This window comes from Equus caballus, chromosome 18, assembly GCF_041296265.1.
Source record: "Equus caballus isolate H_3958 breed thoroughbred chromosome 18, TB-T2T, whole genome shotgun sequence".
In the NCBI taxonomy this organism is placed as follows: domain Eukaryota; kingdom Metazoa; phylum Chordata; class Mammalia; order Perissodactyla; family Equidae; genus Equus; species Equus caballus.
In genome coordinates, this window is record NC_091701.1 from 50,187,502 (window position 1) to 50,202,905 (window position 15,404).

A 15,404-nucleotide genomic window follows, 5' to 3' on the forward strand; every position below is an offset into this window, starting at 1 on the left:
TTAATTGTGTTGTTAAAGATCTTCAAAATTCTTATCAATTTTTTTTTTTTGGGCTTTCTATTATACAGAAGTATGTTAATATTCTCTGTTAGGGTTGTGGATTTGTCTGTTTGTCTGTGTAATTCTCTCATATTTTGCCTTTTGTGTTTTGAGTTTGCTGTTATTTACACACAAGTTCATAATTAATATCTTCTTGAGGAGCCTTTTGTTCTTCCATTGTTGAAGAGACAGACAAGCTTTCTTATTTCTCCTTGTTGAGTTATCCGTTCATTGAGGGTAAAGCCTTTCAAAGGTGTCAGTTTTATGTGAGATCTCAGTTCCGTCTCTGAGCCTTGTTTGAGCCCAACACCGTGAGATCTGCCTGCTCCAGGACTTTAAAACCATTGGCAAACACAGTTTAGTGCTTGATGTTAATTCCTTCTTTTTTTCTGGTACCTGGGAGAACTCCACTTTGTTTTTGTGTGAGTTTAAATATGCATTCAAAAAATATTTTATCTAGCTTTTCCAGGTGTTGGTAGTGGGAGCATTTTTAGGTTATCTATTTTGTTCAGTTGTTACAACTGGAAATTTCTTTGTTTAGCACTTTATTTTGTATTCTTTTTGTTTATTTCCCTTTGTTAACATCTTCCTATTCATATTTCTTTCTAGTTTTCAGCTTAGCTCTTTCTATTCATTTTTGTTGAATGGGAAGGGAAATAGTAATGTTTATTTTGGAGAGAATAGATATCCATTTGGCATTTTTGAGCAATTTGATTGAAAATAGTACTGCATAGAAAAATGTGACAAAAATTGATAGCTATAAATCACTATTTAAACCACAGTTTAATTTTGAGTCTATAATCTAATTTTAGTTTTGTTTTATTTTTGCAGTTTAAAACAAAGCGGAAAATTCCCTGGAAATCCCTGGCCCCCCTATAAGAAAAGAACGCCACTCCATCCCAGCTATAAAGGTCTCATGAGACTTTTGCACTGTAAAACTTTACACATTGTGCTATTCACTCTGCTTTACAAGGTACAGTAGCAATTTGAGTAGAAAGACTCAGATTAGAATTTATTTTCATAATTTTCAAATGAAAGTTATAAAGGATAATATTTACATAAAAGTACCACTTATAAAGCAAAGTGTATTTATACATTTAAGATGTGAGAGGATATGTCATAATCACATATATGTAAAGTGTAAGTTGAAAATAATGGAATATCTACATCATTCTTTATGGGAAGCTATTCATCCTATTCAGTTTCAGATAGGAATATTTATTTATGGTTTCTGTAGATCAAGAACTGAAATGTTGTAGAACCACAGGAGGAATAGAATGAACAACAGAGACCAAACAACCACCAGAATCCATTAAAATGACGAAACTAAGATGGCAGCCATAGGGGCCAGTGACCCTTGGATTAGGGTTGTTCTCTTGGCTTTTTCCCTCTGATCAGGCATGTGACATGGATGGATTCAAATGGGTTCCTGTGTAGCAGCATGAAGAATTTGCTTTTGATAAACACCCTAGAAACTCAAAAGAAGATGTTTCTGTTTTCTTGTTACCTATAATTTGTTTTATTCTTGTGTCATCTCACACAGAACTGACTTGTTTATTTGGCTAACATAAATTGTGTACTCAAAAGTTGTGTACATAATATTGTGGAATCTGTGTGTGTATATATATATATATAACAAGCATATTTATGATTTAATCTGGATAAGAGGTCAAAGGTAAAAGAACTATACTGATAGATAAAATAACTATAGATATCTATAAAATAACTATAGACATGATATTATAAAATTAGATACAAAGAAAATCTGTTGTTTCTTCCTCTTCCTAATTAGAATTTTAAAAATTAAAAAGTAAATGAAAAGAAAAGCCAGTGTATTTGTTATGCAAATTTCCAATACTGCGTACAAATTTTTAAAAATTACTTAACCTATATATTAAATTTTGTTAAGTAGACGTTTTAGTTTTTTTCTTAATGTTTGCTATGTAATGAAATAATGCTTTTAGATTTCTCTGCCCCCCCATCCTTTTCAACTCTATTCCATGACCAGTTTTTCATTTTACTTGTAAAAGTTACTCCTGTTAAAATTTTAGACATTTGCCTCAAAAAAATCTTGAATGGTTTATTTTCATTAATTTCCAAGAGGGTTACTCAGTAAAGTGACTTAAAATGTTCTTTTTCTTCATTAAAAATAGAATTTTTTCTTACTAAAAAGATATTTGTATTTATTTTACAAATAACAGACATTTTTCAATGTTTACTTAATGCCTGATTTTGTTTCAAATGCTTTACATACACTTATATACAATACTTTAATTTTAGCAAAAATCCTCACGAGTGAAAGTTGTGTTATTTTCATTTTCCAGCTATGATTATTGAGTTTTAGAGGTTAAATAACTAGATCAGGTGGTGAAGCTGAGTACTGTTATAATAGTAAGTAATAAGTGAATCATAATCTAAAAATTAAAGAAGGCTTACTGCAAATGATTTGTGTTCTTTTTTTTGAGGAAGATTAGCCCTGAGCTAACATCTGCTGCCAATCCTCCATATTTTTGCTGAGGAAGACTGTCCCTGAGCTAACATCCATGCCCATCTTCCTCTACTTTATATGTGGGATGCCTACCACAGCATGGCTTGCCAAGCGGCGCGTATCTGCACCCGGGACCCGAACTGGTGAACCCTGGGCAGCTGAAGTGGAATGTGCACACTTAACCGCTGCGCCACTGGGCCAGCCCGTGATTTGTGTTCTTTATGTTATATTTTTTCCACCTTTTCCTTTGCTTAATGTAAAAATAGTGTTTTATCAAAAGTAGAAAGACAATGTTTTAGTTGTTAAAGGTTATTATGGACAAATTTTCTAAAATTTCAACTTTATAATAGCTTTTCTGACTTTAATAACAGGAAAAACTTCTCTAATTGACATTGCATTGGCAAGTCAACTTTCTAAAAATCAATTGCAGTAAACCACTTCATCTCTTGCCATGTTTAATGTTAAAAAACATTAATATAGAACATGTTAACAAAACTCTCCAGAAAAATCATTTTTATTTCTTTTTTGCAGCACCTAATTAGGTGACTTTTTTTCTTTAGTTTTTAAAGTAAGTTGTCTAAAGCTATAAGCTGTAACATCACAGGATTTCAAGCCAGAATTTACTTGAATTTAGCTCATAATGTATTTATCAAGAGAAGGCAGTGTGTATTGAGGATAGGCAGTCACTGGGAGTCTGAACCCTGTGTTCTAGTATTGCTTATGCTAGCTGGGTGTGTGGCTGAGCCTTGGTTTCCTCTCTGTAAAGTAGTGGATTAGAAAGGATGACCTCTCTTGCCTCCCAGCCTGCAGCCCCCTCCGACTGCTGCTCCTGCTCCTCACACCATCCATACCACCTGCCTACTATTTATTGAACACCAATTGCTAGCAAATTACCGATATTAACTCATAGAACCCTCACAACAATTTCGGACCATTAATTCCACTTTTAAAGATGACAAAACTAAGGCCAGAGTCTGTTGCTGAAGATCAAATATCTAGGTATAGACAGAATTTGTATTAAAAAACCAGGTTTTTAAAAGATTTTGAAAGTCTATGCTCCTCATCACTGTGCCACACAAAAGATGAATGGAAAAGGCCTTTCAGTGGTCAAAGTAAACATTAGAAGATCAGGGAATTGAAGTCCATTCTTTGGTCACAATAGATTGCAGATTTTAAGTGACAAGGTCCTCCTTCCAAACCCCCTCAGCCATTGGGGCAGTTGCTGTGAGGCTCAGCCTAGCCTGTCCTCTTTTCCCCGTTCTGCAATGTCATCCACAAAGCCTCTCCCCTCTTAACCTTTTCATCATTTGGCCAGATGGCTTTTTGTAATGAGGACAACATGATAGCTGCCAGGCCCTTTTTTCCTTATGGTATTTTAGGTATCTTCTGCTTGGTAGTTTGTTGCATTGTATTGAGTGAGTGATGGTGTAGATAGCCCCGAAATCCTATGTTTGATGTGTAAGGCTTGCATTGTATAATCTATGTATAAGGTCAGAGTTATCAGTTTGCTCAGAGAAGCCTGTCTCCTAACCACTTGCATCTTTTTTTTCCTTTCTCACTCATATAAACCACACATTTACACAACTGCAAATACTGAGGCTTAGAACTTTAATTTTAGAGACAGATTTTAAAACATTAATGTTCCGTAAACATTGTTGTGTTCCTGGTATGCCAGGTGCTGTGCTAAACACATTTGCATGAATTATCCTATTTGACAAACTTATTTATCTGATATCCTTGTCATCAGGAGAAGAGTGTCAGCAAATTAGGATGTAAAATATTATTTTATTAGATACTAGTGTATTTATATTAATAATTTTAGTGGACTGTTTAATGTGTTAACCTTTTGAAGATCCGCAAACTAGTATTTCTAGATATTCCCTAAAATACTATGTGATCTTGAGAGGGAGCTTCTTTTTTTTGGTTTTAGTTTGTCTTTTCAGCAAGATGTAGCTTTACTTACATATCTGATCATACTATAAATGTTTATATTTATATATACATGATCGTGTTATTTTCATCTGTAACTTCAAAATGTTTTTGGATATTTAAATGAAATATATTTTGTGGAAAAAAGTAATTATGAGGCATTTCTTCCCTTTTTAAAGATTTTGATGGATCATCAAAATCTGTCAGAACATGTACTCTGCATGGTTTTATATCTGATTGAATTAGGACTTGAAAATTCAGCTGAAGAGGAATCAGATGAAGAGGTAAGTAGTTTCTTATATTTTTAAATGTTAAAGTTATGAAATGCCTTAATAAAGGTAGTGTGTCATTTTGAAATTATTTATGGATTCATCATACTCATATAAGATCTTCTTAAGAACAACTGGAAAGAACCCTTTTTGATCTTCAAATACGTATGTTCTTTTAGAGGTTTCACTAATAGATAAAGCTCTATTTCTGGAATTATTGAATTGGAAATCTGTAGTTCATAACATACCGATCTAAGAAAAGTGGTTAATGCATTTTTGGTGTTATGCTGATAACACCAGTTACTGGTAAATAATCGTTGTTATGACTTCAACCTAGAAATTCTAATAATTTGGAGTTTATTTTTGAGTAGCAAATTCTTTCTGTAAAGATTTGAAGTTAATGGAGTACATTTGGTTATATGGGAGAATGTTTAAAGTACTTAAGAATACAAATTGTTAGTATGTTTCAGGGCTTTAGAAGTATCATTTCTGTAAAGCAATTGTTACTACAAATTCCTTCTACAAACGTGAGATTCTCTTCATCCCTTTCTCCAAAAAGACAAAAAACAACATACTATAATAACAGCAAAAAACAAACAAGTAAAAATACTAGGCAGTACTTTGTAGTCTGAGTTGAATCAACATATATTCTTTCATATGTATTAAAAGATCATTAAGATTCATCTAATAGTAGGTCATACTTTTGGATGATTTTCAGATTCTCTTCCACAGTTAGTTCAAACTAGCATTGTTTGACTATATTATGTGTTATTACTAATGAGTGATGGAAAAGACTCTGAACTGCTAAATATTTCCCGGTTGAAAAATCTATTTTTCAGGAGACATTTAGCTGATTTCCATTGGACTTACCCATATTAGTTTTGAGAAATTTATTCCTATATTTTGTGTTTGAATTTGGTTTTATTAGTACTTTATGATTTGTAGATGAGCCTATAAGGGCTTCAGGAATATGACAGGTGATAGATGATTATTTGAGCTTGTTACATCTTCATTGTACCTGAGACCTGACTTGGCAAGGTTTGATATTCATTATGTTTATGTTTTAGGCATCAGTGTGTGGACCAGAACGTTGTCATGACAGTTGGTTTCCTGGAAGTAACTTAGTATCGAACATGCGGCACTTTATAAACTATGTTAGAGTGAGAGTTCCAGAGACTGCTCCAGAAGTGAAGAGAGACTCACCAGCAAGTACCAGCTCTGATAGCTTGGGTTCTTTACAAGTAAGTGTAAAAGAGAGAGAGAAAAAAAGGAAGAACTTGGTTATTGTTTAGATCATCGTATGAGATCCAAAAGAAAAATAAATGTGGTTGTAGATAACTTTAAGTTGTCTTTTATTTTCTGTGATATATCTAAGGCAGAAGTTGCCTCACCAGTCTTTTTCCTTTAATCTGCCAGAGTTCACGACGGCCTAAAGTTCTTCAAAGAGAGGTAGATGTGTATGATAATTTGCATTAACTAGCAACATGGCTTTAACTGGAAATGGGGAAAAACCCTGACGTATTTGTGTGAGAATGTGTGTTTAATTAATATGGTTAAAATAAAAAAAAGTGTTTATGTGTGTTTTTTGATATAGTGATTTAGGCTTAATTAAAAAAAATTCATATTGTTGAACTTAATACTGAGTACTTTAATGGTGGGTTTTTGTTATTAGTGTTGGAAGTATTTTGGACCAATTATAAACGACCCATTTGGATCTGTTTACATTTAGCATTGTTACTAACATCTTAAAAATGAATGACTGTTTCCTAAATCTAAATAAATTTAACTTTTAATAGCTGGCAGCATGCTCATTTACAGATTTTTTTTTTTTTTGCTTCTATGGCAATTATTAACTTTGATAAAATAAGCCCTCAAAAATCTTAAAACTCCATATATTGTGTATTTGGACTAGTTCTGAAAATCAGCTCTCTTATTGCATGTAGCTTAATTAACTAATTTTTAGAAAGCAGAAATGAAAAATCTTGAAATGACGTGCCAAGTAACTAAACTTAAGCACCTCTAATGCCTACAATCTAGATTTTTGTGAGTAGAGAACATTGAATCAGATAGTTCTCATAGTAGAGTCCAGTTGTAGGAGCTTTCTTTGCCTTTGACAATATGTTTTTCCTGGGAACACCATAAAAAATTTTGATTAAAACTTTGAAATTTTTGTAAGAGGCAACTTTTGCCTCTATTGCTGGTAGAGAGTACTTTGGGAAACAGCTTGGATGTTAAAAAATAGTGTATACTATAATGTAGTTCATAAAAACTCAACTGATCTTAGAGCATCCTTTCTATGCTTGCTTAAAGAAATTAATGAAATACATTAAACCTACTTGTATCTTAATTAAAAGATGATTTCTAAGAGCCCTAATGCAGTTTGACTGCTTAGCAAAAAGGCTATTTAGAAGATAAATTATTGAGAAAAATACTTAGTTAAAAAAACTCTGTTCAAATAGCAAATCTCAGTGATATTCATATATGAAACATGTCAATCGGATTTTTCATCTTTATATTTCATGTAGGTAACTAAGTATTTATGATAGTAATTTTGAAACTTTTGAAGTTCCTTAAAAATGAAATTCATTAGCAGTTCAGATGTATTAATTTAGAAAAGAATTTATAAATTTCTCAACTGGAAAATGTAGCAGTCTTCCAGAAGTTAATAAAGTGTAATAGTATTCTTGATGCATGTTGAATAGAACAGCTTTTCTTCCTTTAAATTGTTGAGGAACTTACTTTATGATTCCTCTTTAATATGGCTAGAGACACTCCTCAGACTTTGTCTATTTTCCCTGGTGGATAGGCCCAGGAGGTTGCAGAAGAGGTATTATTGTGGATAATCTCCTTTCTCCTCATTGTTTCCAGATTGAATGAGACTAAGTATATTTGAGAAAGAGAGGTGAAGGGACAGATTTACTTAAAGAGCAAATCTATTGAATAAATCTTTGGATGAAATTTTTTAACATTCCCTTTGGAAAATGTAGTACTAATATGTTTTTAAAGTTGATACTGAATAACTTCTCTTGATTTTTCTTTCTTTCTCTTTTTTAATGGTAGAATTCGGGTACAGCTCAAGTTTTCAGCTTAGTAGCAGAGCGTAGAAAGAAGTTTCAGGAGATCATCAATCGTAGTAGCAGTGAAGCAAATCAGGTGGTTCGTCCCAAAACTTCAAATAAATGGTCTGCTCCTGGTTCAGCTCCACAGTTAACCACAGCCATTTTGGAAATTAAAGAAAGCATATTGTCTTTGCTAATTAAACTTCACCACAAACTCTCAGGAAAACAGAACTCCTACTATCCTGCTTGGCTTGATGACATAGAAATTTTAATCCAACCAGAAATTCCTAAATATAGTCATGGAGATGGTATAACTGCAGTAGAAAGAATTTTACTGAAGGCTGCATTGCAAAGCAGAATGAACAAACGCATCATTGAAGAGATCTGTAGAAAAGTGACCCCTCCTGTACCACCCAAAAAAGTCACTGCAGCAGAGAAGAAAACATTGGACAAAGAAGAAAGGTAATTTTTATTTTTAATGTTTTAAACATGTATGGTACAGTTGAAGATTTAATATTTCCCCCTGTTTTGGCCATCTGAGGCTAGTGACCTGGATGTTTAGCAGCTATAAATCGTAGCTGATTAATTTGTAAGATGAATGGAACCAAACATAGTCAACGCTTGTGTGTGTGTATTAGGCTTGAGTTAGCTGGGGGTGAGAAGACAAGAGTTTCTGACCCAAACATTAAGTTGCTACCCTAAATTTATAGATACCTTTAGAAAAATAGCTACTTCTGTTATTTCTGTAGAGATCTAATAATTCTCTTGCCATTTTAAAAACTTTTATCAATTTAAATGAGACTAGAAAATTTTAAAAAATATTTTAAATATTTGTCAAAATAAAAATTTGACTGTTTTAGTTCCTCTTGGTCTTTTTCAATCTTTCCAACATATGATTACTAATTATTAAACAAGTTATCTTCTTAAACATACTCTAACTTATGGCCCTAGCTTTTGGAACTTTAGGTTGCTTTTAACTTGTTAAATCATAATATTTATAAATTCAAGAAATTTTTTTGACTTTCTTTCTTGGGATGATATTTTTTATAAATAAGATTTGTGAGTCAAGGGCTATGAACATGGTATGGTTTTAGTACACATTGCTTGTCAGAAGAATTATATTACTGTGCTTTGTCACCAGCTGTTTCCCAACAGCCTTGTCAGCATTGCCTATCTTGCTATCACGGATGAGACAAGATGAATCTTGAGAGATTGAAACTCAGCATAGGTGTCAAACCCTTGGAAAGGGTTCAGTGTTTATTTAAAGAAGAGCATACCTTCTAATGAATGTACGTAAGGCTGAAAGACTCAGGACATTGAAAAAACAAAATTATTTCAGATAAAATTCAAGATAGTCATTGTTCAGTTCTCTGAGGTTATAAATAATGTTCATTGGTTTGATTTCTTTAACATTTAAAACAAATTTATCTACTAAAGCAACAATTATGTGATAAGGGTATGTACTTCCAAAGGCATCGTCTCAATATTGTCATAAATTAAGAACCTTGGACTTTATCGTCTCATTCTTTTCCGTGTAGGTAACTCATTGTTGTCTGGACTACTCTTATAAGCAGTATGAGTAGTGCATCATTTAATAGTTAGCTCTGAAGTGTACTTTAGAGATATTTTCTGGAGTGACTTCATCTTCTTAGTTACTTTTAAAATTATGTATAGACAGGCTTATGGATTAAATGATCAGTAGAAGCAAGCCTAAGATGGATCCCACTCTGTTTTATTTATCCAGTCCCCATCCATTGGGCACCAATCACGCAGTTCTCTAGACATAGATTACAAAGAGCTTTTTTTTTAAAGAGAACAAAAATTTAATAAAAAAATAAAAATGGTCAGCAGCAAAATAGTATTCAGATACATAAACTATAGTATCTAGTTTATTTCAAATATTATGTGAACCAACCAATAATAAATATATAACTTTGACCTATTATTCTGTGTGACTGATGTGTTTAAATAAGGAAGAATATAACTTCATTAAATTAATGGTCATTAAATGTATCTAATAGGTGTCAGTGTTGTGGCCAGGAACATATAATCTTTGCTTCAACAATAGACCTAAGCATAGAGAAATGTTTTCTTTCAATCAGATTATTTCCAGTTATTAGGGGAAAACAAAAATTTACATTTCTAAAAGTCAGAATTTTTTCTGAGTTACTTAGAGAAAAAACCCAACTGTGCTAACACCTAAAATAATAACAAAAAAATGATAAATTCTCTTTAAAATAATTATAGTTTGCTGTGTATTTTCCCATCTAATATAAAATTTGATCTTCAGAACAATGCTGTGAAGTAAGTAGGCCAGTTTTATTATCACCAGTCCCCCCCCAACTTTATTGACATATAATTGACAAATAAGATTGTAAGATATTTAAAGTGTACAATGTGATGATTTGATATACATTGTGAAAGGATTCCCCTCATTGAGTTAATTGACACATCCATCACCTCACATATTTACCCCCTTTTCTTTTTTTGGTGAGAGCATTTAAGTTCTACTCTCAGAAAACTTCAATTCTGTAATACGATCCTATCAGCTATAGCCACAATGTTATACATTATATCCTCAGACCTTCTTCATCTTATAGATGAAAGTTTGTACCCTTTTAACCAACTTCTCCCTATTTCTCCACCCCCCCAGCCACTGGCAACCACTTTTCTACTCTCTGTTTCTGCAAGTTTGACTTTTTTTTTTAAAGATTTTACAGATAAGTGATAACATGCAGTATTTGTCTTTCTCTGCCTGGCTCATTTTGCTTAGCATAATGCCCTCCAGGTTTATCCGTGCTGTCACAAGTGACAAGATTTCCTCCTTTTTAAAGGCTGAATAGTATTCTATTGTTTATATATACACCACGTTTTCTTAATCCGTCATCAGTTGGTGGACACTTGGGTTGTTTCTACACTTTGGCATAGAACTTTGTCTAATGCTGGACTCCCTGATCTTGAGGAATTGATACTATAGAGGGGATACAGGCTATTAAACACATAGTTGTTAGTGTAATAAATACTATGTTAGGTGCACAGGGTGTTATTGGGAGTAGCAGTAGATAAGGCTAAGATGGTAATCAAATATCATTAACTAGTACTTAGCATATGATGGCTGTAGGGAAGCCACTGAAAGATTTTAGTTGGGGGAACAATATGCAGCGTAATCATATATAGATGGATTAGAGTAGAGTAAGACCGGAAATTGGGAGACTGGGCTAATCAGGAATCAAGGTGGGGGCAGATGTGGTGAGAGTGTAAGTTAAGACAGTGATAATAAAGAGATGAGGAGATGTATATGAGATATTTAGCAGGTACAAAGTATCACGACCTGGTGAGCAATTTGATGTGGGGGGTGAAGGAGAAGTCCTGAATGGTTCCTAGTTTTCGGATTTGGATGATGTTCCTGTTTACCAAGATAAAGGAGTATAGGAGGAAGCTCAGGCTTAGCGGTAGAATTGATCTGCTCAGTTTTGTACATTACTGAGTTTAAGGAGGACATCCAGATGAAGGTGTCCAGCCAGGTACTGGGTTGGAGACTTAGGGGAGAATTCTGAGTTAGAGCTACCGATTTGGGCAAATAGAGAATAGTTAAAGACTTGTATGTGGAAAAGTGTTTACAATGAGAAGATGAGAAGTTTGAACATAGAACTCAAGAAAAAAACACTAAAGGGAATGACTGAGGAAGGAGTATCTACAAGGGTCACTGAAAAGAGGTGGCTAGAGTAGAATAGGAGGAAAACTGCAAAGAGTGGGGTTAGAGAAGGCATAAGGGCAGGAGGTTCAGAAAGGAATCTTCTCAAGGTTGTTAATACTGCAAGAGTTCAGAAGGGGTTGGCAGCCACATTTGATTTGCTGGTTAGGAGGTCGTCTTTTGGTCGCTGAGTCGGGAGCGATTTTAGTCACATCTGCAGGTGTACTTCATTTCTGATGTGATTAAGTTTGTTACAGACAGTTTATATTAAAAGTATACACAAAAGCCTTTAGCGTATTAAGAATTTAGGACAGTTCTTATTTCTCATAATACTTTATAAATAGTTATCAATGACATATAATTAGGATGACAGTTCAATAATTTCGCATTAGTAACTGCTGAGAATTTAATACATCTACTGATAAAATTAGAAGGTTGAAAATGAGGTAAAATTTTTATTTTTGTTAACTTCTTCTAAATTGGTGATCTTTCCTTGTGGTTATAGAATGATTTTTTTTAAGGAAGATAAAATTCAGTGAATCAAAGTTTATTTTATTTGGTTAAAGGTATTTTGTAATTATTACTAATAGTAGACGTGATACTGGAGGACGTAGTTCAGATGCTATTTTTACAAAGACTCTAATGCTGTTGTAGTAAATAATATTCCAAAAATTTTTAGAGTCTTTGTGTTGAGCTTTGTTTCCTTTGAGCAGTGATGATATTGACAAGGGTTTGAATCTAATTCTGTAGCAGATAGCTGTGAATTAAGATGTATTTATTTGAATCCCATTGTGCTTCTCACATTGTCTTTTCTCAGTTTATTTTGGATTTTGGATTAAATTTCATGATAAAGGCAGAACAGTTCATAAACGCGTAATAATGATTATTTCCAAGTACTTCACCTATAGGCAAACTTGGCATCACTTTCATAACAGATTAACTCCATAGAAACAAGAAATAGTGGCATCACTTTCATAATAGATTAACTTCCATAGAAAACAAGATACAAACCGGAAACCTTAGATGGTTGTAACAATATGCAACCTCAATGTGTTCACCTCTCTGGTAGTAATGAAAAATTCCGGAGTTGTACTGAATCTGCCAGAACTTGTTTGTCTTTTTGTTAATGGTCTTTATTCACATTTATGCCTAGTTTTAGAAAGGAATAACCTAAATTGAGAATTAATTCATAAGGGAAAAATAACAGTGACAGTCCTTTTCTGGAAATCATAGAAAGCTAGTATAGAAATGCATTTTGTTTTCTTTTTAGCAGCTTAAAACAACACCCATTTATTTACTCACCATTTCTGTATGTTGAAGTCTGTGCATGGTGTGACTGGGTTCTCTGCTCAGAGTCTCTCAAGGCTAAAATCAAGGTGACAACCATAATTATCTGGAGTCTTCCAGGCTCATGTGGTTGTGGTAGAATAGAAATGTATTTTGATACTTGCCAATCAGTTACATTTGAGGGTTTTTTTTTTTAAAGATTTCATTTTTTTCCTTTTTCTCCCCAAAGCCCCCCAGTACATAGTTGTATATTCTTCATTGTGGGTCCTTCTAGTTGTGGCATGTGGGACGCTGCCTCAGCGTGGTTTGATGAGCAGTGCCATGTCCACGCCCAGGATTCGAACCAACGAAACACTGGGCCACCTGCAGCGGAGCACGCGAACTTAACCACTAGGCCACGGGGCCAGCCCCATTTGAGGTTTTTTTATGTTTGACATATGGATTTGTTATTGGAAATATTCCCTTATGAACATATTTATTCTAAATGTAAAAGTAGATGTACATGTTTAAAGGTGTGCTGTAGAGTGGCATAACTGATTGTTTTAATTAAAGGAACATACCAAAGCTTATAAATTTACAAAGTAGTGATATCGGAGACCAAACATGTATTCTATCAATGCTGTTATTGTTTATAGCAGTTTTGGAGGTCTCCTAGAATGCTTTGAGCATCTGTAACACATTTTTGTTTCTTTTCATTTCTTCCATAGTAGCAAATTTTTGTCCTTTGAGGATGGATTTAATTTTTAAAAATTTTTATTTTGAAGAAATCTCTAACTTATAGAAATGTTTCAAGGACAGGACAAAGAACTTCCTGAACCATGTCAGAGTAAGTTGCCTTACCCTGGAATACTTTAGTGTGTATGTCCTAGAAATAAGGGCATTTTCTTACATAATCACAATACAGCTTTCAAAATAAGGATATTAACATTGTATTTGAATGTGATGAAATCCTTAGATCCCAAGTTTTGACAGTTGTCCCCATAATGTTTCTCACAACAAGAAGATCCAGTTCAGAGTCACTCATTGCATTTAGTTGTCATATCTCTTTGGTCTCCTTCAATATGGAATTGTTTCCTCAGTCTTGCCTTTATTTTCTTGACCTTGGCACTTTTGAAGATTACAGGGCAGTAACACTGTAGGATCTCCCTTAATTTGTGTTTGTCTCCTGTCCCTTTGTGTTTACATTCAGGTTATGCATTGTTGGCAGGAATATCAAGGAAGTGTTGCGGTCTTCTTTTGATTGCATTCTATCAGGTGTCACATGATTTCAGTTTGTTTCATTACTGGTGATGAACTTCAATCACTTGATTAAGAAGGTGTCTGCCAGACTTCTTCAGTATCTAGTTATCCTTTTTTTCCCGTTTGTAATTAATGCATAATTTGTGGAGAGATACTTTTGAGATGCCTGCAATGTCTTGTTCCTCATCAACTTTCAGTTTATTCATTTATTTTTTAGTGTCAGTATGGACTCATGGATTCCTATTTCATTTTATGGGTTATAATCTCATATGCTGAGAGTCTCAAAAGGCTCTGTGAGACTCTGAGAGAGAGTCTAATTATTCATTTTGATGCTCAGATTGTTCTAGATTTCACCAGTGGGAATCCCTTCAAGCTGGTTTCTGTGTTCTTTTGATTTGTCCCCATGATGCTTTGAGCATTTTCTTATTTTCTGGGCAAGATTATATTCCAGGTTCACCTTGTACTTGGAATTACCCATTTCTCCAAGGAGTCCTGGTTACTTATAGTAGAGTATGGTATTTATAAACCACAATCCATGAGCTCCTTCTAATGAAGTGTATTCTCAGGCTCTCTTAGTGTACAGAGCTAGGGAAAATTTTGTGGATGTGTTTGTGTGTGTCAGCGGGCCAGTAAGGGGAGGAGGAGGGAGGTATTAAAAACTATGAGTTTTTTAAACTCATCAAAAAACTATGAGTTCACCCTGATAATTCCAATTCCAATCCAACACCATAATAGTCACTCATGTTTTCTTTCTTTCTGTGTTTGTAACTCTCTACTTCCACAGTGAGAAACCTGGCACCCATAATTCTCAATCTGTATTACTTTTTTGGTCAGTTGCCTTGCGGGTAACTAACTTTTGTAACCTTGCCCCACTCCTGTGCCAGGCTATTAAGTCTTGACAGTCTGTGCTAGGCCACTGTTGCCACCCCATGTGCATGTTCAGGAAAGGAAGAAAGGGGAAGGGTGGATTTAATTTTTTTGAAATGGCCAATGTAATTGAGAGTTAAATTTGATGAGTAAGGTGAGTGATCAATCTGGATAATAATATTTTGGCTCAAAAACAATATAAAAAATGAGTTGGAGTTTTTTTTGTTTTTGTTGTTTTGGTGAGAAAGATTCACCCTGAGCTAACATCCGTTGGCAATCTTCCTCTTTTTTTTTTCTTTAGGAAGATTAGCCCTGAGCTAATGTCTGTGCCAATCCTTCTCTGTTTCTTGTGTGTGGGATGCCTCCACAGGATGGCTGATGAGTGGAATAGGTCCACGCCCAGGATCCGAACCTGCAAATCCTGGGCTGCTGAAGTGGAGCACATGGAACTTTAACCACTCAGCCATGGGGCCAGCCCCTTAAGTTGCAGGTTTAAAATAATAAAGCGAGTATTCTTAATTAAATCCCAAATT

The 15,404-nt window shown here is 34.1% G+C and overlaps 1 protein-coding gene across 9 annotated transcripts in view; it reads left to right on the forward strand.

Annotated features, from left to right (window-relative positions):
* Positions 1 to 15,404, forward strand: part of UBR3 (ubiquitin protein ligase E3 component n-recognin 3) — a 222,596-nt gene that overhangs the window by 101,835 nt on the left and 105,357 nt on the right. For 6 of the 9 annotated variants that reach the window (XM_023623102.2, XM_023623103.2, XM_070241190.1 and 3 more), the window contains 5 exons: positions 871 to 1,012; positions 4,636 to 4,740; positions 5,793 to 5,966; positions 6,142 to 6,174; positions 7,786 to 8,246. In XM_023623102.2, the coding sequence (XP_023478870.1) occupies positions 871 to 1,012; positions 4,636 to 4,740; positions 5,793 to 5,966; positions 6,142 to 6,174; positions 7,786 to 8,246 (915 nt within the window). The remainder of the gene's footprint in view (positions 1 to 870; positions 1,013 to 4,635; positions 4,741 to 5,792; positions 5,967 to 6,141; positions 6,175 to 7,785; positions 8,247 to 15,404) is intronic. The other 3 variants (XM_023623105.2, XM_023623106.2, XM_023623108.2) reach the window with 1 other exon arrangement.